General features: G+C 38.6%; 2 protein-coding genes across 2 annotated transcripts in view; both read left to right on the top strand.

The window, feature by feature from the left end:
* The first annotated feature begins 2,635 nt into the window (after positions 1 to 2,635).
* tmem51b (transmembrane protein 51b) lies at positions 2,636 to 12,475 on the top strand. The gene is made up of 3 exons (XM_088005695.1): positions 2,636 to 2,939; positions 7,357 to 7,762; positions 11,409 to 12,475. The coding sequence occupies exons 2-3, from the start codon at positions 7,374 to 7,376 to the stop codon at positions 11,830 to 11,832; spliced, it is 813 nt and encodes a 270-aa protein (XP_087861821.1). The 5' UTR covers positions 2,636 to 2,939; positions 7,357 to 7,373; the 3' UTR covers positions 11,833 to 12,475.
* Positions 12,476 to 14,842: 2,367 nt separating this feature from the next.
* skib (SKI proto-oncogene b) overlaps positions 14,843 to 23,766 on the top strand; it is a 55,486-nt gene continuing 46,562 nt past the window's right edge. Inside the window, exon 1 of the mRNA XM_014998750.2 lies at positions 14,843 to 16,170. Within this exon, the coding sequence (XP_014854236.2) occupies positions 15,277 to 16,170 (894 nt within the window). The 5' untranslated portion in view covers positions 14,843 to 15,276. The remainder of the gene's footprint in view (positions 16,171 to 23,766) is intronic.

Genomic DNA, 23,766 nt, shown 5'->3' with positions numbered 1-23,766 from the left:
TTTTGCTTGCATATTTGTGACAATATGAAATGTTCTCAGCCCACGCTGCCCCCTCATGTTCTGCAGAACCGGTTCGGCTGCCAGATTCGAGGCGTCGCCTCCAGTCAAACAGCAAAAACTGTTTAAGCGGGAAGATCGGACGAGTCCGAGCCTGTTCAGAGGGATAAGAAGGAAGGATTTCACATTGTGTGATTGTTTTTTTGCACACAGACTAACATGGCCTGGACTTTAATAGTCCTCTCCAAACTGTCAACATATTTCCTACATGTTGCAATAACTCCACTAACACCGTATGTAAAAACTAAATCCTAAATGTTGGCGTGAACGTTAGCACATGTTTACAACAATGTGTAAATCTAACACAGTTTTTAAAATTTCTATGAAATAAACTTCATTCTTTAGATTTGTAACCTGAAGATATGTGATTTAAATCTCAAATTACTGTGGAAACTTGTTCAGTAGACCAGTTTGGGAAGATTGGATCTTTGATTTTCCAGCAAGTTGGTAACTCTGTGGCTTCATTGGAACTAAGATTCTCAACAAAACATTTCCGTTGATCTAAAGATTCAGTGCTTTATGCTTTCAGAAACATGCCATGCATACCTTGAACGTAGCACACCGTTATTTACTTTCTGCCACCTTGAACCAGTTTGTTCGTCCGTCTTTAACATCTGAATCCACTGAGTTTCTGCTGTCTGGTTCTCTGTATTGGCCTAAACATGCAAACCCAGTGAAGTGATCGTATGTAGACTGGTGTAGTTTGGTCACCCATTGGTTCATAGACAGCAGCATTTATCTCGTCTTAGCAGTTAGTTGACAGATTCTGTTTGAGAAAGGCAGCAGACTTTTGCAAAATTGACTTAATTGTAACTCTATTGGTTTTCAATCCATTCTAAAGTATTTATTGAACTTGAGTTTTTAGTGTTATCTGTTTATATATTGATGAAGATTTTTTTAACTGGTTCTGGAAAGTTTATAATTAAAACCAAGCTAACAAAAAAAAGTTGTTTTTTTTTTTAGGTTTTTTGGGAAAATAAATGTAAAAGTCCCAACCTGTCAGTGGTAAATGTAGATCAGATTTTAATCCGGAACTACTTTTAGCTTTTCTTTAGTCAGAGCTGAGTTTATATCCCACACATAAACAGCGTTTATATATAAACAGAGTTTACAGCCTGATGAAACTCACTCTGAAACAATACAAATAATCCAAATTCATTAGATTTAATAAAAGAATAACATCTAGTATAATATAAAATGTAGTCAAGTCTGCATTTGGTTATTTTTCTTAAGTGAAGGATGGAGCTGGGGCAAGAAATGCACTGAGTATTTTTGTGTTTAAGAATAAAACAAAGGTTTCATTTTGCACAAAATGTGTTTTAAAGAATCTCTATGGAGTTCAGCTGTGACCAGTCTAAGAATTACTGAATATAAACAAAAGATTAATAAATGTTGTCAAAACAACTAAAAAAAATACACAAATCAGCCTTTTTTAAGCTGCTGCCTATCACTGGTTACCCAGTCCCCCTTAAAAATAATTTTTAAATCTCATTACTGACTTTTTAGTTAAATAAAACAATTAAAATTAATAAATCATCTTAACCTTAATCTGAAGTTGTGATTCATACTCTAACTTTAGCATCATTTGACACCTGCAATGTATGGTAACGTTTATTACAATGTTGACTCTATGGAGGGTTGTAAATAATGAGGTCTATAGGCATTTATGGCAGAATCCACCAATAAACATAAAGGTAAGGTAATTTATTTATATATCACATTTTCAGCAATAAGGTAATACAAAGTGCTTTACCGGAATTAAAAAGAAACATAAACAAAATAACCAAAGGAAAGAGCAAAGGAAGAAAAATAATCTAATGTTGATCTAAAGTATGTAAACGAGGTGCTCCTGTTCAGGGTTGATAAGTTTCCTCTGGTCCATTTTTGGGTTGGAAGAACAGGAGTCTCTCTGCATAATAATCTAAAACTTAATCCAAGAAGTAGAATATTGGTCTAAACAGAGAGTACTCTGCAGTTTCTGAAAAAATAAGCTAAAGAGTGAGTAATCTAATTCCCTTTCTTGTTTAAAAGTGAGTACGCCCCAGTTTCTAAATAACTGATAAGTAGGATGAAAATACAACATTGGGTAGGATATAACAAAGACACGCTGGCAAAGGCGTTGAGGTCAAGAAGTGTTTGTTTAGTGAAAACAGTGAGACAAAAGTACACACATTAAATGGGCCATTTTTCATATATAAAGTATATGAAAGTTAAGTCTATATAAAAGATTTTCTGTGTTTAGCTTTAAAATGAAACTTAAACACTTCACAGCAGTACGAAAAGGATGAGGGTCACAAGAAAAAAAATTTCTGACTTTAATCTTTTATCAGAATTCTCTTTCATCTCTCAATTTGTTTTTTGTTTCTTTAAAAAAACTAATTTTGATCTCAGACAATCAAAGTCAGGATTTTGAGTTTAAACTGAGAATTCTCATGAAAAAAAGTGAGAATTTTCAGAAAAAAAGCGAGAATTTAATTTCATTTAATTTTTGGCCCTGATCCTTTTCAGTACCGCTGATTGTGTTATTTTTGCGGTGTTTATAGTTTTGCCCACACAGGACATGAAGCAGAGTGGCTCTAGGACCGGGCAGAACGCGCCGGTTCTGGTACAGCAGGCAGAAGGAGGTTTCACTGCGGCCGCAACCTGTTCAAAGTCCCCTGGTCTCTTTTGTCCCATTAGGGGTCGGGGGTCACGGCAGGAATATTCATCAGGAATTTCACAACACAACAAGTGGGTTTGAGTAGTGGCGTTTGTGTTGTCTTTTGTTTTATTTGATATTTTTTCTTTCCTGTTTGTGATTTGGTCTTCCTGAATAAACACCTGCGGGATTCAGGTGACTCCCCGATGAAGAGGGAAGTCCTTGGGCGGTGAGCGGTAAAAAGGTAAGGTCGCTTCTAAACTTTGACAGAATAAAACCGGGACGACTTTGTACTCTGCTTAAGTTTTAAAGCGTCCTTTCACTGTAAAGAGTCGCCCAATTATATTGTTGTTGTTATAAAGTCTTTGTGATAAGATGGGACAGGTCCTCCCTTCCTACTTGACAAAAATGGAAGCAGCAGCCGCTCACTTTCCCTCCGATTATCTCCTCTCTGCACCTGCAACGTCTTATTGGTGGGGGGGCTGTTAATTTGTCACCCTAATGAGCATGAATTGAGTTAAAACTTAGTTGCAGCATAGACGGGTTTTTTTAAAGATTGGAAATTTACTAAAGTCGCACAGGTCACGCCCATGCACGCTGTCAAACAGGTCTGGCGCAAACAACCAGAACCCGGTGAATCATAAAACCGGACACAGATGGACAGATGTGTGGGCTTCTCTAGTTTGACAGCTACCGGCAAACCACATGTCTGAAAATGGGATTATAAGTCACGTGTTTTTATTCATTAAACTGTTCGACACTCGTACTTTCAAAGGGGAAATTAAATCCAGAATAAGTTCTATGATTAATCTGAATTAAGAAATTACTGAAGATTTAGAGGTTAAGAATCTGTTAAAAAGACATATTTTTTTATCTAGCAGATGATTTAAAATGGTGCAACCAGTCAGACAAAAATATATGTGCCAATTCTCAAAATAGTTAATACAAACAATTTGTATAACAAAATAAAGAGTACAAGCAAAAAATCTCACTTTAGCACAAACTGTGGATGTAAATCTGCAGCTGATATATTACCATTTATTTTTTTTCAGTCAACTAGCCCTTCTTTTGAATGACAGTTTTGTTTACAGACACTTCATAATTCGTTTTATTTGTGTTGTTTTATTTATTTATTTTGGATATTTGAAATGTCTTACCGTTGGTTCTAAAGGTTCATTACAATTTAAAGTTTATTGAGCATTGAGAATGTTTTCTTGCATTATCCTTATATTACTTGAAAATGGTCTCAAAACAACATTATTGTTTATCGCAATAACATCTGGGACAATTTTAATCCCAGCAGAAGTTATTGTGACAGACATATATTTACATATGAGTTTCAGTTTGATGTGTAAGTCAGTGAACTTTACCTCAATGACATAACCGTAAAGGATAATCAAACTGATTAAAAAAAATTACCTACCAATAAAGAAATAAACTTCACTGGAGGCTTTTTCAAAGCCTTTTGACATAATTAAGTCATTAAACAAAGGAGATAAAAATGCTGATTAGATTCTAAACCAAATAAATATTAGAGGTGAGTGTTTCTGTCCTTATAGCTTAAAAATATGAACTATAAAAAAATTATAATTTCACAAAAACTTCCATATTATAAAGTAGAAAACATTGTGCATGTTAGATTTAATGCCTATTGTTTAAAGACATTACAAAGTCAAAAGAAGTACAAAAAGCCTTAAGATTGTCTTCTACCCAGCAAAGTAAACCCTTAGCCTAATAATGGTCTGAAGTTGTGGGTTTCCAGAACTTCTTTCATCATGTAAAAATGTCGCCACAGTTTATAAGAGAAGCTGCTGGAACGACTCCAAAGATTTATCTCATTTGAATCTTCTCCCTCTTATTCATAAACTTTAAGGTTATGACAATTTATACCCTTTAAAAATTACCAATAAATCAAAAATACTAAATTCAAACCTTTTAAACAGGAATCCCCTCCACAAAGGTATAAAAATTAGAAAATGACATAAAACTAAGGGATTCACAAAAAAATTAACAATCTTTTTAAAAGACTGTAGAAAAAGCCACAACTCTTACAAAACTATTTATAGCATTTACTTAATATTAAACTACATCTTTATAAAGTTTACATAAAAAAAGTCAAGTTTTCTAAGTGGATAATTCAATTTAAGAAAAAAAAAATCACTGTATAATAACTAGTGATTAAGACAAAATCAAACTTAACACATCTTAGTAGTAGTAGTAGTGAGATATTATGAATAAACGTAGGTTTTTTTTCCCCCCCCAATATTTAAAAGTATTGTTGTAAAATCCAGACAGTGGTTTCTGCTCCTGTTAAGTCAAGGAGAGCAGTGTTTGGGCAGGCGGCGCCGCGGTTGTAACCGGGTTTTCAGGATGCAACAGCAGCTGGAATATGAATCCTGCATTTCATATGCAGGATTCATATGAAAGGAAGCTGCATGCTTCCAGAAGGAAGCATGCAGCTTCCTTTCATATGAAGCAGAAGGAAGCATGCAGCGCGCTAAAACTGACTTTTACTCGATAAAACTCATGGGACCAACACTCTTCCTCCATTACCTCAGACTTGGATGTAAAATAGAAACTTTAATCAGAAAAGATGACCTTTGACCTCTCCAGTCCCTTAGTATCCTTTGTCTGATTAAGATATTTGTAACATTGTCTCGAGTTCAGGAGACATTTTTTTTATTGTCCGTAAACTATAATAATTGAAATGGATAGAAATAAGCATAAAAAGGTCTTCTAAAATGACTCAACCTTTAGTTTTGATTTATGTGAATTAATTTTGGATGATCCATTTTGTTGGATGTGTCTGGATAATAAATCATTAACAATATTAAATTACCTTTGTGTCTGTTAATGTGATGTGAGGATGGATATCTGTGGGGTTTTTTTTACATTCAACAGAAAAGAAACCTGCTGTAAAACAGAAATTATGCTGCGATTTAATTTTTTTTTTATCTTTTCCTGTTTAAAAAATTTAATGTATTGCAGTAGATGGGTGATTAATATAAATTTATTAAAACGGCGGATGGAAAGCTAAATAGTTTTACTTTACTGCGATCCAGAACCGAACAGCATTCTGGGAACTTCTCATGATTCGCTCAGCAAAGTTTGTAACATCAACTGTCTCGCTCGCTTTTTGGTTACCTAGCAACTCACTGTCTGGTTACCTAGCAACAGCCTGTCGAGTAACTGCTGCAGTTAAAGATTTCACCACTCTGCCTCAAAACTGTTTAAGAATTAAAAAAACAGCACTGTGACGTGAAAACTGTGGATAAAACAGGAACGTTCACATCACCAGTTTATCAGAATTTCAGATATTTGAAAAACTTAATAATTAGAGAAATCGACTGATATGAAATGCTTAAATGGTGATAAGTTTTTCAGACATAAAGTCCAGCCCTAGATGGGTATTGTGATAGATGTTAATCCTCTTTTTTTGTAGATTAACATTGTATAACATACCAGATTTCTAACACATTAATTTAACTAAGTTTAAGTTGTGGTTCATTGACTTGAATAATCCGGCCATATGTAGCGGCGTGCGTTGTTGTTTTTCCGCTAGATCTTATCGGTTATACAGAGATAGCCAGCCTGTCGTTCTGTATCGTTCCTCTCCGTCTCTCAAGCCGGTGCTCGTCATGTTTGGACGTGCTCTGCCAGCCTCCGAACTTTCACCTCACGACTCGTTCTCATGCTAACTCACCGCTGAAAAATGCAGCCATCCGAACACCGTTCCTGCTTTTAGCAGCAGAACTACTACACAGTAATTATAGATGGCAAGATTGCTTCAATGGGGGTGAAATTGAGGAAGAAAACCTACTTTGAAGTGTTATCAGAGCTTCTTCACAGCGTAACGCGCCACACTTACCTCCAGGGCTGAAACCATCAGATTGATCAAGATGAATCGATTATTTAAATACTTTTAACTAATTTAGTAATCGATTAATTAGTAACTGGAGTATATAGACTCAAAAAAGGCCAGTTGCTGAAAGAACAACACATTCAGTAGTAAGTAGACCAAAGCTGTACAAAAATATATACATTTTGCATTTTAGATTTAATAAAACCTTCTTTATCTGTAAATGTATTAGAACTCCTCTAGTTACATAGCTTTAACTTCACCTTGTTTAAATGTATTAAAAGAAATATATATTTCTAACAAATTATTAATTGAGATCAGCTCTAAATTATATTTATTATTAGTCAAGAAAGAATATTTTCAAATGTTAGAAAAGGTTTTTTAGCTGCAGATGCATCTTGCATCCTGGTTAAAGGTTCAATGAAGGAATGCTATAGCATTACATTTGTAGGCTATAACTTGTTTTTCATATTTAAAGGAGGAATTAATTTATTTGTGTATTTTACAAATAATAATGTATATTACTTTAATGCATTATTCTTTGTAATAATGCAAATAATATATGCATTCCTCATATTGCTACAAATAATCTTAAGAGGTTAAATAAAAAATCTACAGAATGTGCCAGTTTTTTAAAAATATGACTCATGGATTAATCTGTAGAATACTCAGCTACAATAATAGTTGCAGCCCTGATACAAAAACATTTTATTAATTATCTACTTTATAAGTTAAAGAGTAAAACAGTAGAAACATTTATGATCAGTGCCATTAAAACAACTTGTCTTCTGTTTGGTTGCAGCGGTTTGTCCGGCCAGTATGTGTTCCAATCGAAATATATGTGGGGGCAACAACCAGCCCAACAGAACCGGGTCCGAGTCCAGAGGCTCAGGGGCCCACTACGCGCTGTGCGCCCTGGGAGTGGGACTCGTTGCCCTGGGGATCGTTATGATCGTCTGGACTATGATTCCAGAAGATAAGAATACAACTGGAGGCCCAAACAGTACTGTACCGACCACGGATGGTGGGAAAAACACCTCGCTGTTCGCCTCCCCGATCGCTCTGGGTCTGGTCGGGGTGGGAATGGTGATGCTGCTGCTGTCTGTTTTCCTCGGTCTGAGGAGCAAGAGGAGAGGTCGGAACCAAAACGCCCAGCCAGCGAGAGGGGCAAGCACCTTCATGGACCACGTCGCAGGAGAGGAACAGCCGTGAGTGTCGACAGCTACCTGCTCTGCTCCTGAATGTTTTAATAAATAAACTTAACAGAATAATGCTACCACGTTCCTAAACAGAAATTTAAAAAATATGTTTTTGCAAAAACTTTGGGGGTGGGAGGGAAATCACCACCTCCTTCTTTTAAAAAAAAAAATCAGTTTGGCTATTATTTTAGGATATGCAAATTGTTGATGTCCATATCTTGTGATTTTAGCGCCCCCTGCTGCCACAAATGTAGATCATGAGACTGAAATGTAATTGGAGCAAAATCCCAGCCAAAAGCATTTTCTATTTCGGAAACTGTAAAATTATACCCTGGTAAATCCAAAATATTTTTATTTAATTTTTGGTAAAATCAAAAAAATACATAATTTTCTTTTTTTTTCTTTAAGAAATCAAATACCATGAATCATGAAGGCATTTCTAATCAGAAACTAATGGAAGAGTTGGTTGATTGAGGTTTCTCTTTTATAATCTGACTTTAAGGGCACATGTAATTTTTGTTTTGTGTGAAATGTGTAAAAATAAATGTAAAATATGTAAACGAGCATATTGGCCTTTATATTGGCTCTAAAGGGAAACTTTGGCATCATTGCCAAAGAGTAATGGCCACTAAAACAAATGTAATCACTGTAAAGTCTCATGCCATTGAGGATTAATTTGGAGATTTGTCCAAAGACAAGAAGAAACTCAGAAGAAATGTTGGCTGAATGCTCTGGCTTGGAGATCTAGCAAATCGGCACCCTACAGAGGGTTTTAAACGCGCTCTCTTATGATCCCAGTTTGCCTGCAGTTCACTGGTAAAAGACTTCTCATGAAAATAATAAGAGTAACTTTTGTCCTTGTTTTGAGGACCTGATCATTAGCAGCTGTGTTGCAAAGATATTCTATGTTGCAGTAACTGTGCAAGTCTCTTTTTTTTCTTCTACATCACATATGTCAGAGTCAAGGCCCGCGGGCCACATCCGGCCCGCGAGAAGGTTTTTTGCGGCCCCTGGGATGATCTTGATTTATTATTAGAACCGGCCCGCAGACCGCAGCAAGCCGGCACCCCGTCTGAAAAAAAATATCTTCGTTATTTGAACTGTAAGTAGTTCTTTAAATGTTCTGTGAGATGATGTACTTACCCATGTATCCATAACAACCGGAACTTTCAATATCCACCAAGTTATTGCCGAAATATGCCGTCTATTAAACGAGTGCCCCCCGGATTAATTACATTCTCTGCAGCTGCAGCTGCGAAGTTACCGTATTAACCCGATACTTGCTGGAAAGTGCAACGTCTCCCCTTTCAGAAACCGTTGGAATTTTTCCACTTAGCGCTACGTGTGGCGGAATTACGGTACTGCAAATTTAGATGTGTCGCCGGCGACACATCTAAATTTGCAGTACCGTAATTCGCCGGCGACACATCTAAATGCCTTGACTCTGACATATGTGGATTAATAGATTTTTGCACTTTATTTTATTGTATTTCAATCCAATTATATTTTAAAAATATTTCAGTTGTGTCTGTTGAAAATTAAAGATTACTGACAGAGCCATAAGAAAATATTGCTTTATTTATCTGATCATATTGGAATATACTTGTTAGGTTTTCAGTAGGTTCAATTAGGTTCACTAGACTATATGCGTCATTTAAAAAAATTTCAATGAACATTCGATCAGTCCGGCCCTCGGCTTGTAGCTAAATTTTTTATTTGGCCCTCCGTCCATTTGACTTTGACACCCCTGTTCTACATGATCAACTTGTGTTTCACTTTCGAGCAATTAATGCCACCGCAGAAATATAGCAGTGAGATTTGTCTGAGGAGACGATCTGCTGTAGCTCAGTCATTTTGTAACTTCTTCTATGGTTAGCTTTAGCTAATGCTGCACACATTGCGATCAGGGCTAGTCAAGCTTTCAGTTGGTGTTTACAGTCAAATATTATCTCCATTTAGCTCAGATACAGAGAAAAATGGAATATGTTAGTTAATTATTTGCAAAAAACCGCGTTAGATGCAGCATGGTGTGGCTGTCGACTCCCTGTTATAAGTAGCAGCCTTCAGTTCGGCTCTGGTGCCGATGCATCACCATTGACCATATTTGGCTGTGCTTCCTGTTGGTTTTTTTTTATTATTATTATTTTTGTTTTTTGGGATTGGTGGGGTTAGGTTAATTCAGAAAAAGTTTTTTTAGATCATATTTCTGCTTTGAAAAGGAAGACTGCTTGTCATTGATTCGTATTTCCCATTTTCAAGACGTTTGTTTTCTGGCTAAAATATGATATGAGGTTTAAATGTGATCATTTGTTTGGACTTAAATCTTAAGATTTCTTATAAAGAGTTCTTATGAAGCAGGACAGAAAGTGTCAATGGGGGAAAAAATCATAAAGTTTGAAATCACTTTGTCATGCAGTAAAAATGTTTGAACATATCTGTCCTCACTTATATTTTCTTCTTGAATTTTAAAGTCTGTCTTTATTATTGTTCCTTGATAAAATATTGTAATTGTTTTATTGCCCAGCACTAGGTTACAGCCTAAAAGGTTGAAGTTGGAACATGGCTAAGCAAAACTAGAAAATGATGATAAATAAATAAACAAGATCGTCTGTGCAACATGTAGGCTTAGTCCTGTTAGCATTAGCAACACTTTACTAGCTGTTGGCAGCATTTATGAACTCTCAGCTGTTTGGCCAAGTGGTCTGAGGTCTAATCAGAGACCAGCTTTTATGGGTTTAAGTGTTTGCAGACAGACTTTTATGGGTTACCTGAAGACGGCCTTTGGTTCTGAGTTTCACATTCAGTTTTGCTTCACTTCACAACTTTTATTTGAATGCAATTGGTACAGCAAGAAGCCAAGTTTAAGTAAACTGTCACACACAAACTCCATAAACTACTCTCCCCGCACAAACAAAGTAAAAACCTTTTTAGTAAAAGCCAAGAAAATCTGGCTTCATTCAAGCAAGATGCATTTAAAGGGGACCTATTACGCTAAATTCACTTTTTGCACGTTTTTCCACTTCTATTTACTTCTAAGAAACAGCCAAACGCGCTTAAAAAAAGAAAGGTACACCAGGAATTCTTTGGCAATCAGTTAATGTTCTTTGGTGTCTGGAAAATTAGCTGTTTCGAAAATGTTGCATTAAGTTACAAATCAGCAGGGACTTCCCTTCACCTCGCAACCCCAGCAAAGCCCAGCTTGTTACCTAGCAACCCAAGCTAGGTAACAAGCATTTGGTCAGCTGTATGTGCTGTACAACGGCTGCTGGAAAATGCATGTTTTGTTGTTGACATAACATCCAGAAACCACTTGCTGCATTTTTGTTGGTTGTGCAGGAGGCTCTACTTTTGCTTTTCAACATTGTACAGTTGTATAATTGTGCAACTGTTTGGATTTAAGATGACAGGAGGCCCTAAAACAGCTCAAAAAAGGCAGAACTGAGCAGACTGAATTATCGTTATCTAAGAATGATTTTGTGCAAAAACTGTGCTGAACATGTTTTGTACAGACCTATCCCAACCTGTTCAAGGAAGCTTCATAGGTCTCCTTTAAGCATTACCTTCCCTCCAGATGGTTTGTAAATGTAACATATGCTGGTATTTGTTTATTCTCAATGCTTTCTGATTGAGGGTCACCTGTTGCGTCCCTTCCCAGGAACCCAGAGACGTACAACGTGCCCAGCTATGAAGAGGTCGTCGGCAGCGGCAACTACCCCGTCCGCCAGAGCAACCTGAGGCAGAGCACCTCTCAGCTGCCGTCCTACGAAGACATCCTGGCAGCTGTGGAAAACGAGGATTCCCAGCCCGCCAACAACTCCTCAGAGAACAGCCCTCTGAACGACCAGACGCCCACTGCCGCCGGGCCGTCCGGCATAGCGGCACAGCCCAGCCTGCCGACCCGCAGCGCCAGCCGGGCCAGCCGCTTACTGAAGCCCCTCAGAGTAAGACGGATAAAGTCGGACAAACTGCACCTGAAAGACTTCCGCCTCCAGATCCGCACCCCCACGCAGAACCCAGTGACCATAGAGCCCATCACGCCGCCCCCGCAGTACGATAACAAGATGCCTGAGTTACAGTAAAGGCTCACCCTCCTGGCTTCCCAATTGGCCTGTGGCTGATTAAAACCTATGAAAATATCTAATGGATTTAGAGGACTGGCGGTGATATTTCTAAGAGCCTGTTTTAAGGGCGCCATGAAGTAGGTAGATGTGCCGGTTGGGCAGGATGACGATGGAGGCAGACGCACTCCGGAAACGAGAACACTTTCCGCTTTATCAATGAAGCTTCGGGTCGGCTCATCAGCTCTGTCATCTCACATTAATGCATCAGAGCAAGAGTAACCGAGCAGGACAGCATTTCAGTTTTATTTATTACTCACATAAAATGCCTTTTAACAAAAATATGTTTTTGCTTTAGTTCGTAAAATGGAACCATGTGTTGTGCACAGGGAGAAACGGGAAATTATCCAGTAGATATTCGACTCGCTCAGTTTGAGATGTAAAAACTGTGATGAAAAGAAGCGAGGATGCAGATAACCTTTGGACTCTTGTTGAGATATTTACTTGTTTTTTTTTTTTTATACATATAAGTGTTTAAATCTTAAAGCAGATATGTTTTAATATTTTAAAATGGTGGTGAATAAATGTTTTCCTCTTTAGTTTCTGTTTAGTTATGCTGTAAGCTTTTGTTGCGGAATTTAATAAAAGATGGATGGTGATACCATTTTCATGCTCAAGGATTCTTGTACTTCTATTTTTTTATTTTTTATCATTTGCATGTAAAATTCAAGTAAAAGTTACATTTTGGGTAGTAAAATTTATTCAGATTTTTAGGGTTTTTTTCCCCAACAAATCAAATTTTCCTCTCACTTGAGATTAATTTAGTTACTTTTCCGCCCTCTAGTGGTAGAAATGTGAATCTTTCTAATCCAGCCCCATGTTAATGTGAAAATATATTGTTTTAAAATGAGTAAATGTGTTTAGAGCTGCACCTAATTTTTTAAATACCTGCTACTTCTATGCTAATTTTGGGGGTTAAATGGTTCTTCTGTTTTTAAATCAGTGATGTTACTTAAAAAGTTGAAACAATGTTTTTGTGTTGTAGTTTTATTAACATCCCTCCAATATTGCATAGCTTATGAAATCAGTAATCCGATACCTGTTCGGTTTTCACATCTTCATGCATAAAAGTGACCTAATTTAAAAGATGTTCAATTTAGTGTTGCATTTTTAACATTGGCTAGTAATTTAATGCTGTTTTTTTATTATCATAGTTATTTTAAACCAAGTAAGTGGTGCAGATCTGTGTTTTTGTGAGCCTTTGCTTCTGTCTAAAGCCTTTTGCAAACTCAAACAAGTTTTCTTGGCTTGTTTTATATTTAGCTCCATCAAGTCTAACCAGTTTCTGCAGAACATAAACATTCACGCAGCATGATGCAGCCTTCACTTATGCTTGTAAAAATATGTTTTGTGCTTGTAAAAATATCATATTGCACTGTTTATAAAATGCCAGTAGTTTAACGAAGGTGATCAGAGCATGTTTGATGCAACTGCTCCTCTGATTAATGCTTTCCTTGGAGACGACGGATTAAAATGTCTCTTTAAGATGTTGATGGTTTGGTAAAATGTTTATTAATTTTATCCTGCTGAAATCTTCACCTTCACCTACGACCTCTCTGCGGTTTCCTCTGGTTTCTGTTTGTTCCCTCCATCAACCTCTGATGGTTTCACACAACAGCTGTATCTTATTACAACAATATATATTGTATATATATTATTACAATAATAATATATCAAGTTACACCAACAGATGTAACTTGATATATTTACTAAGTGGAATTTAAAGGAAATTGGTTGCACTGGGTTTTATTTGGAAACTTCTTGATTTATTTATTTTAAATTAAAGGCTCTGAATAAGTGTGCATTTTATTTCAATAAGTGAAAACAGCTTAAAATATAAAGTTTATTTCTGTTAACTTTGATGATTTTATGCTTGCAGCGAATGAAACATTTAATTTCTTAAGAATATTACATCAACCACTTTTAATACAGTAAAATTAAGTTTAATACCTGCTGAAATATTACTTTAAATCTGAAAATGTATTGATCTTGACTGTATGTGGTTTCCAATGTTGGCATATTTATACGTTTTTCAGTATCTTATTCCTTTATAAAAAAAACTTATTGCCTCATTTACAGCTTAAACCAGAAATTTACATACACTAAATAAAAGAAAATGTAGCTTTTTTCTCACTGTCTGAAGATAAATCTGACCAATCTTTTCTTATTTTAGGTCATAATTACCCAAAACTGTTTCTATTAGATAAATGTTACAGTGTTAGATATTTATTAGTAAGTAATAAACATTTGATCAGTATTTGGTATCAATAAATTTCAAAGATACTAAGCGTGTTGGTTAGCAGTGTTTACTGTAACTGCTGTGCAGATTAAGCCAGTTTGATGACGGAAAAGTTTTATTTTAACTTTAAGTTGCTGACTAAACACCTGTCCTCTAGGAAACACTAAAATTACCATAAAACAAACCACCAAATAAGTTAAAATATTTGAAGAGAGTTTATTGTAAATGGACTATTTAGACTTCTTTTTAAATGTACAGTTTTACGTCTATAGATATTTGTGCAGATTAGACCAGTTTGATAATGAGTTTTATCTATTTATGTTATTAATTAAATACGCTAATTCTTGAGGAAAAATTAAAATTGCCCCCAAAACAGAGAAAAAGAAACCAAGTAGTGGAGAACGTTATTGTTCTAGACTATTTACAGATTTTTTATTTTTAATATGGAAATAAATGTCAAATTTCTGCCAATAAATTGGTTATATCCTGACAAACGACGCCAATTAAATATTTTCACTTCTCTGTAATTCCTTATTTTTATGCTGGCGGTAGTTCCAGGAGTTTCTGCAACACAAGTCAAGATTTTCCAGGTTAGTAATAATAATAAAGTGTTTAATTTGCGTTACATTTGCCGACTCAACTTCACTTCCAGGAGCTCCACCCTCGCCTGGGTTTGGTTTTTTCTCTGTGTGCAGCTGCCATGAAGCAGAGGGAGGAACAGCTGGCTGAGGGAAGAGCCAGCCCGGGGAGTCAGTCACATTCCTGGCTGGGATTCAATGACTGAACCAGACACAAACAAACAGAGAGAGAGGGAGAGACTCGCACACACTGACTGGCTGAGTGGGGAGACAGACTGAGAGTACGCCAGACTGAGCAGACGAGCCTTATTTCGGAGTGCGTAAAACCGCAGGATCTCTGTAGCAGAGTATACCCGCTGATTGAACGACCTTCTCTCGCCTCGGCTTCACCACTTTTTATTCGTGAGTTCGGTTTACAGGAACTGGCCTGTGATCCCGGCAGCTTTCAGTTTTCTGAATGGACGCGCTTGGGAAGCTTCTCCGCCGACATGGAAATGCGCCTTAGCGAGCTTGTTGCCGGATGCTGAGGAAGAAAGACCCAGAGAGTTCCCCCCAGCTTTCATTTTTGAGTTTCCAGCCACAGACAACATGGAGGGCTCCGGCTTCCAGCCCCATCCCGGACTTCAACAAACTCTGAAGCAGTTCCACATCAGCTCCATGCGCTCCCTCGGCGGACCGGCGGCGTTCTCCGCCCGGTGGCACCAGGACTCGCTCTTCGCCAAGGATGGCAAATCCGCGGAGATCATGCTCTCCTTGCCGGCCCAGACGCCCCCGGTGATGTCCGGCCCGCTCTTCATCCCGTCCGACCGCTCCACCGAGAGGTGCGAGACGGTGCTGGAGCGGGAGCCCATCTCCTGCTTCGTGGTCGGCGGGGAGAAGCGGCTGTGCCTGCCGCAGATCCTCAACAGCGTCCTGAGAGACTTCTCCCTGCAGCAGATCAACTCGGTGTGCGACGACCTGCACATCTACTGCTCCCGGTGCACGGCGGACCAGCTGGAGATCCTCAAAGTGGTGGGGATCCTGCCCTTCTCCGCGCCGTCCTGCGGGCTCATCACCCAGACAGACGCCGAGCGCCTGTGCAACGCGCTCATCTACGGCGGGACGTACCCGCCTCACTGCAACAAGGAGCTGGGCTCCCTGGAGCTGGAGCGAACCGAGCGCAGCTTCAAGGTCTACCACGAGTGTTTCGGTCGGTGCAAGGGCCTGTTCGTCCCGGAGCTGTACACGGGTCCGGCCGCCGCCTGCATCCAGTGCATGGACTGCAGACTCATGTTCCCTCCTCACAAGTTTGTGGTGCACAGCCACAAGCGGCTGGAGAACCGGACGGTGCACTGGGGCTTCGACTCGGCCAACTGGCGGGCTTACGTGCTCTTGGACCCGGACTACAGCGACAAGGAGGAGAAAAGTCACCTGGAGCAGCTGCTGAAAGAGCTGAAGGGGAAATATGATCTGACGGGGAAGCTGTCCAGTAAATCCTGCAGAGTAAGTCATCTTCCTAATTACTGGATTTTTTTGAAAAATTTGATTTTTGGATATTTCAAGAGCCTCATCTCTCTGCTGCATTATGTGCATTGATTAGCATTAATTCTGACTTTTACCCCAGACTATCTTTGAGTTTTCTTCTGCACCATTACACTCTTTTTTCCTTTTTTAAACATTATGACCACAGACGTTGTTGTGTTTTTTGTTGATTTAAAAAAGTGCCACTTCAGGTTTGCCAGAATTGGACCTTTTGGTCCATCCAAACCACTGTGTGTGGTAGGAAACTACTCTGGTACATCGTCATGACCTAATTGACCACACAATGAAACATGGTGGTGGCAGCATCATGCTGTGGTAATGTTCTTCTTTGTTACAGACAGGGAAGCTGGTCAGAATCGATGGGTTGATTGAGAACCAAATGCAAAGGAAAAGAAAAAAAAACTTGAAACTGGGGTGAAGATTCACCTTTTAGCACAATGTGGGGTTCAGCTCCAGTGGCCTAGTCAAAGTTCAGACTTAAAGGGGCAGTATTACATAAAATCAACCTTTTTTTAAGCTTTACATCATGTTATAATGTTATTCCCTCATTAAAACAAACCTGGTGAGTTATTTTGATTCTATTATGCATGTTTGCGAAATCCTTTAGTCTCCCATGGCAACCGTTCAGCTCCTCCAGACTAGCGGCAGCAGCAATTAGGAAACAGCTGGTGGAGCTGTGAGTCTGCTGATCTTCATATATGAGCAGCATCTCAGTGAAATGCTGGTAAAAATGTTACTAAAAGCTTAATAGAGGAACATTATTATGACGGGTGTTGGAAAGAAAAGGAGCTTCTTAAAGAGACAGAGACCCAATTTCAAGGTTAAACTACAAAGTCAAATGTATTTGTCGTATTTAATATAACAGCATTTTCACAATAACTGAACGTAACAGAGTTACTTGATTGTGCTATAAAATGTCACTGTGTGCCTTGAAAATGCCTGATACCGCCTCTTCAAATCTGATTGGGAATCTGTGGAAAGAGTTGTTTGCAGATTTTCTCCATCAGTCCGACTGAACATGATTTATACTTGTTACTTGGAGTTGGTCTTTTACATTAAACCCAATTAAAATACAGAAAGATTTGGGGAACTTGTGACAAAATGTGAAAAAATCGAGCATCCATCCTGCCACCTCCCCCCTCTCACTCCTCAGGGTTATCGAAGGTCATCTGCGTCCTGATGAATGACCTCTCAATGACATATTTTATGAGTTTGAGGGAGGCGGGGCAGCGTCAGAAGGCTTGGAGAACAGGGTTTAATGAGGTTTATAGAATATGGAAATCTGTGTGTGTATGTGTGTGTGGGAGAAAGCAAAAAAAAAAAAAAAAGAGGGGGTTTGCGTGGGTCAAGGAAGCTCGGGGCCAAGAGACGAGGTGGCTGATTCTTCGTCACAGAGCAGCTGCTATGTGGGACTCTGATAATGAGTGGACTTCTCTGAATGCATCACCGTGGCGCTGCTCCAGTCTGAGCCGAGCCCAAAATATGCCTCATGCTAGGAAAAATGAAGACTTTTTGGTTTTAAGTGTCCTAAAAGAAGCACTCTAAGCTAATTTATAGATTTCTAGCAGGAAATAATTGTCTGCGGTTTTCTTTTTCCAAGCGTTCTGTAGATGCGATTTATGTGTTTTCTAACGTCAGACAGCAGAGTTGATGTATCACCTGTGCAGTTATGGATTCCCTCAAAATGTTCAGAGTATCCAACAACTACACAAGTAAAAATAGCACTACTTCAACATATTTTTACTCAAGTAAAAAAGTATTTGGTAAAGGTCTACTCAACATCATTCAATATTTAAAAAAATACAACATAAAACTTATGAAACTTTAACAAAAACTGCAGGTAATTGTTTGGTGACTTTTTGGTTAAAATAAGCTTGTTCTTCATTCAGTGATGTTACTCAGAAATTTTAAGTAAAAATAGCAGTGATTCGTAATAAAGTTCCTCAAGTAAGAAGTGCAGCATAGTAAAAATAATAAAATATTTAGTGTAAATCTAACTAGTTGCTACTATAGATGCAAGTTATCGATTAATGAGTAAATCTAATGTGGATTAATCTTATGGATCAACTAACGATTAATTAATAAGTGGACATTATCTTAAAAACCTGAGACTTTCCATAATATAAAGCACTACTTTTTCCATGTAATGAAATTAAATATTATCTTAACATCATTTTGTGTCAGCTATATTAAATACTGACCGAATAAACAGAAAATTGTGGTTTTCTCACTTTATTAACAGACATATTTGAAAAATATAGCAAAACAGCAATCTCTTAAATTGCTTAATAAACAAATAAATGTGGTAAGAATAACAAAACACTTAATCCCCCATGAATAGAGATATTTATACAGAAGTCCCGTCTGTGGTTGCTCTTCAAGGAACGTCCATGAAACGTGTTAATTCACGACAGCCCTCAAAATGTTTTTTCCGTCACGGTGCCATTTTCCTGTTTCCGCTTTCCTAACGCATCATCCTCGTCTTCGTAGCAAATCAGTAACGTTTTAATAAGAAGCTGACGCAGCTCGGCCGACTGAGCGCCATTAAAGTGAAACTTAAGAAGCTGGTCGAGAGTTTATATTTCTAAACAGACTTACATAAAGTTAATTTTGAATCCCACACCGGTGTGGACCGTTTCTCTTTCCCGTTCAGGTAACTATGGACGCCATCTTTGCTTCTGTATAAACGGGCTCCGCTTAAGGAGCGGCGCCCTCTGCTGGTTTGCGGCCAAACTACAACAATAAGAGACTATTAGTTAAAGCTGCAGTATGTAACTTTTATTTTAAAAAAAGTTAATTTTTTTTACGTTTGTTAAAACTATAACAATAACAGTTTAATATAACACAGATAATCTGTGAAAAGATTGATTACCTCCACCTTCACCCAGAGCCATTATTACTGTCTGAAGAAATGAACAGAAACAACCAATGAGAGTCAGGGCGAATCATACTCATGACTCGCTGATAAATGTGCTAATAGCATAGAAACAACTCATTTTACAGGAAAACTATTTATCTTCTGTCATCGGTGGCTATGCTAACTAGCCTGAGCATTTACAACAGGCTATGCTAGCTGCTACATGAGATTGCAGTTGGCAGCGCTAAGACCCGCTGCCTGGCTCTGATTGGTTGTTTCTAGTTAGGGAAAAGCAGAGGAGCTCAATTTTTTCAGTTTATCTGTGTCATACTATGCTATCATGACATGGTAACAATTTCAACAAATATGTGAAAAAAGAAATGTTTATAAAAGCTACATACTGGAACTAACTTTAAGCTAATTAGTCGTAAGTCGATTAATAATTGTTTGCATCAATAACTCCAAGCTAACTCGTAGATTTCTAACAGGAAATAATTGTCTGCTGTTTTATGTCCTACAGATGTGGTTGATGTCTTTCTAACTTCAGACAGCAGAGTTGATGTATCACCTGTGCCGTTATGGTTTCCCTCTAAACGTTCAGTCCAGACGCTCTCTCAGAGTGTGAGTGATGAACTGAGCATCATGGAGGCAGCGCAGCCAAGAGGGGCAGGAGGAAGGAGTGGAGTGGGGGGTTGGTAATGTGGGTTCGCTGTGGTTCACTGTCACCGGTGTCCCAGTTAGCAGACAAGCCTGATCCTCGGGGAGCCGCTCGCCAGCGCTCTGCCCATACATCAGCCTGACAGGACGAGCTGCTGAAAGGCCCAACTGGACTCGCCGTGGCTGCGCTTGGCTCGGCTTACCCAGCCCGAATGAAGACACAATGTTATCGGGCTGCCACAGCCTCTCTGATGTCAGGGGTGTTTTATTAATAAGAGACAGGATACCTTGTCTGCTTGGATCATCTGTCTAGACTCCCTCCCTGTGCGCTGAAAGAGGAGCGGAGCTGCTGAGCATGTCGGCGCGGACGCGGCTTTAAAGGATTTCTTGACTGATCCGAGTGTTAATTAAAAGTTTCTCCGTTTTGCATCCGATGAAGCATTTGGTCAGTTAGCTGCAGATGGGGGCAGATTGGAGGGGGCCGCCGGCGCAGACCGCCCCATTCAGAAGCTGCAAGGTGTGTGAGCAGGGCCTCAACATGTGTTGTCAAAGGGCTGTGACCTCTGACCCTTTCTCCCCCTGCAAAGATAATGACCCAGCCAACCCCCCATTCTTTTTACGCCATCCAATCACACTGCCTGGTGTCCACCCCAGCTGCCAGATGGCTTCCTGATAAAGGATGGAGAAATGTACACAACAAACACCACTCCCAACGGCAGCTTGCTGTTTTTAAATTTCACCATTAGGGATAAAAAAAATGAGATTTGTGGCTTTTCTTTTTAAATTAAATTTAAAGTTGAGTATTTCTTCCTGTGATAAATTCATATTCATTAATATAATCTGATATTCACCTGATTTCACCAATTTAAAGTAAGAATAAAATAATTTGTAGCAAGAGATAATAATTTATTGTGAATTTATTTTAAATTATAGGAATTTTGATTTATCGTCATCATGATAAATTTCACTTATTGATGGTAAATTAAAAACCAAACTGAGAATGTGAGCAGAAATGTTTTTTTTTGCCATTTTCTTTCCTGCTTGTTCCACAAAACCATCAATAAATACCTGTAAATTTGACAGTTTTATTAAATGCAGCTACTGCGTTCAGTTTAGTGACGTACGTTGCAGCCATACCTAAAAATAGTAATAAATATATATATTGTTTTTCTCATAATTTATGTTATCACAATAGTACCACAAAATATTGCAATAAAATTCTAAATCCAAATCGCGCCAATATTGTGAATTAGCTAGCTGCTAATGTAGCTAGCCTGCAGTCTGCTGCTTTACAACAATTCAACTCTCAGCTTCCAAGCTTCAATAGTAGCTCTCCTAATACGGAGCACTATTTGAGTCATGTTCACTTTCAGCAACATGACTCAAATTTTTCCAAACAAACAAATTGTTGGAAGCTTAAGAAGTGTGTAGGAACAGCAATGGGAGGGGGAGGGGATTCATGCCAATATTTTGTAGAACTAGTCATTTAAAAAACTTGCTAGCTACAAAATAATTTGTTTCACTGCCAAAAGAGTTTTTTTTCTATGAAATCCTGTCGGATTATCATTTGTCATTTGTCATTTTTTTATAATTTCTGCAGAGCTTAGACTTAGTCCAACAGCAATGTTTGCAGGGAAGCCAAAGCAAAGTGACATTCATATTGTATATTTTAGTATTTAATTAATTTTGCAAGCCTTACTAGAATATTACCTCAGGTTTTGCTGATATTGCGAAGCCGTAATAATCATATTTTTGCTGTTTTTGAGTGAGATCCTTCATGATTTTTGCTGTATAAAACTCCAATTTTCCTCCATTATGCTGACTTTTGCATGTAGCGATTTTAAATATTGACTTTTCTGATTAGCATGGAAAGCTTTCGTAAAGAGGATTGGAACTGAAATAAAAACTTTTCGTTCAGGCCAAAGTGGAATACCTCTGAGCATTAACTGTAAAAACAAAATCCCTAAGAAGTGAGGCCAATGCGATCAATCATCTGACCGAGTGGAGAGCTAAAGGGGTTCTGTGTGGACCTTCTGTAATGGGAATGGATATTAAAACCACCCAACTGAGGCCAATTTATGCCATTTCCCATCCCATTGTTCTCCTCATTCGATGCAAAAAGCCTCAAACCTGGACTGAAGTGAAGCAAAGGCTGGCGCAGGAGAAGGATTTGGTTTTATTAAAGATGAATTATTCTCCTTTTTTAATTCCCTTTAGCTCCCATCATCCTCAGACTGCGTGTGTGGGCGCCGCCGTGTGCATCGAGGTTCCTGTGTGTTTTAATGTAAACAGCCGAATGTTATGGCTGGATCAGCTGTATGAGCCAGATTAAAATCAGCTCACCGCCGGCTCATTTCCATTCCCATCTGTCTGCTGACCTCTCGCTAAGTCCTGAGAGCTGCCGCGGTTCAACACTTCGGACCTTGATGGGTCTGTCTGACCCAGCCAGCTAAAACCTGACCCAACCACACAAACCCAACTAAACGCTACCAGACGGACTTGGTTCACATTTACTGTATTCTTTAATCTCACCACTGCCGGATCTCTTCTGAAGAATATTATTCTTAAAAAAACTAAACCAGCGTTGTTATTGCAGTTAACTAAAGCTGAAATGTTAATTAACGGGGCAGAACTAAAGCAGACTGGAGCTAAAATGTGCCTTTATAAAACTAACTAAAACATATTGAAATCACAGATATAGTATTCTATAAATCTGTTTATTAGCTTTTTAAACTGATGTGAAATAGACTGTTTCTCTCCTTCTGCACAAGCAGTTTATGTCAGATATTGGAGAAATCACGGCGCTCCTTATGTCTGGTCCGGAAAATGGCGACTGTAGAAGTTGGGAGAAAATGCCAGACTCAGTTTCCACAATAGTTGAAAAAAATGTTTTTGAAAATGTTATCTTCTGTTGAATATTCATTACAATGTAATGAATACAATGTATTCATTACAATGAATACATTGGTTTAGTACAATGCTGTACTAAAACCACTATTGTAAAAACTAAACTAAAACTAAATAATATTTAACTAATAAAAACTAAGTTCAAATCACGCCAATATTAGCTGGCTAATTAGCTAGCTGCTAAGATAGCAACAATATAATTCACAGCTTTGACGCTTAATAATAGTGATTGATGCTTCTTCACTTTTAGCAACATGACAAAAAATTTTCCACACAAACAAATTGCTAATTTTCAACTAATTAAAACTAGTAAACTAGTTTTTAACTAATAAAAACTAAAACGTCCATAATAGTTTGCTAATTAGCTAGCTGCTGAGGCAGCTGGCCTGCAGTCTGTTGCTTTACAACAATACAACTCTCAGCTTCCAAGCTGTATTTTTATTCAACATCCTTGTTGAATCACTAATAATCGTGACTGAAGCTTCTTCACGTTTAGCAACATGACTCAAGTTTTTCCCAACAAGCAAACTGCTGGTTTTCAACTAATAAAAACTAGCAGGCACCCTAAAAACGAACTGAAACCAATTAAATGAGACAAACAAGCGGTCATAACAAAATAAAACTAAACTAAATGAAACCCAAAGCTCTGGTAACCCCTGTGGTTTCCTGTCTTGTGACTGCTGACCGGAGTGCTGCAGCCAAACGGAGGCAGCCCGTCGAGGCAGAGGGGTGTCAGCGGCTCCCAGGGGTTGTGGCCTTCATTCTGGCAGCGGTGACCCCATGTTAAAAGGGTGTCAGCTGGGGCTCTCTCATGGGTAATGTGTGCTAAAGACCTGCTGCCTCCTTTGTTAGAGGGGCAGGCTTTCAGAGGCTGTGAAGTGCGGCGAGCGGCTCTTTGAGCGCGCCGCGTTTCTTTGGGCGCTGCGTGGAAAGGTCCGTCACCTCCAGCCCCTCTCAGGGTGGGAAAGCCACACGAGTGAAGCTGCTGCGTCACCGCTTTCCTTGTTGCATCCTGAAAAGACAGACAGGAGCCCGTGGTGGTGTCTGCATGTCTGATAGAAAATAAAGGCCTGAGAAAAATGAAAACTGAATCACTTAGAGAAATGCAAAGCTTCCAGGCAGCGCTGCGGCAGGGA

Source organism: Poecilia mexicana, unplaced genomic scaffold, assembly GCF_051168715.1.
Source record: "Poecilia mexicana isolate PSO_F unplaced genomic scaffold, ASM5116871v1 scaffold_5, whole genome shotgun sequence".
NCBI lineage: Eukaryota > Metazoa > Chordata > Actinopteri > Cyprinodontiformes > Poeciliidae > Poecilia > Poecilia mexicana.
This window is presented reverse-complemented; position numbering and strand designations above follow the sequence as displayed.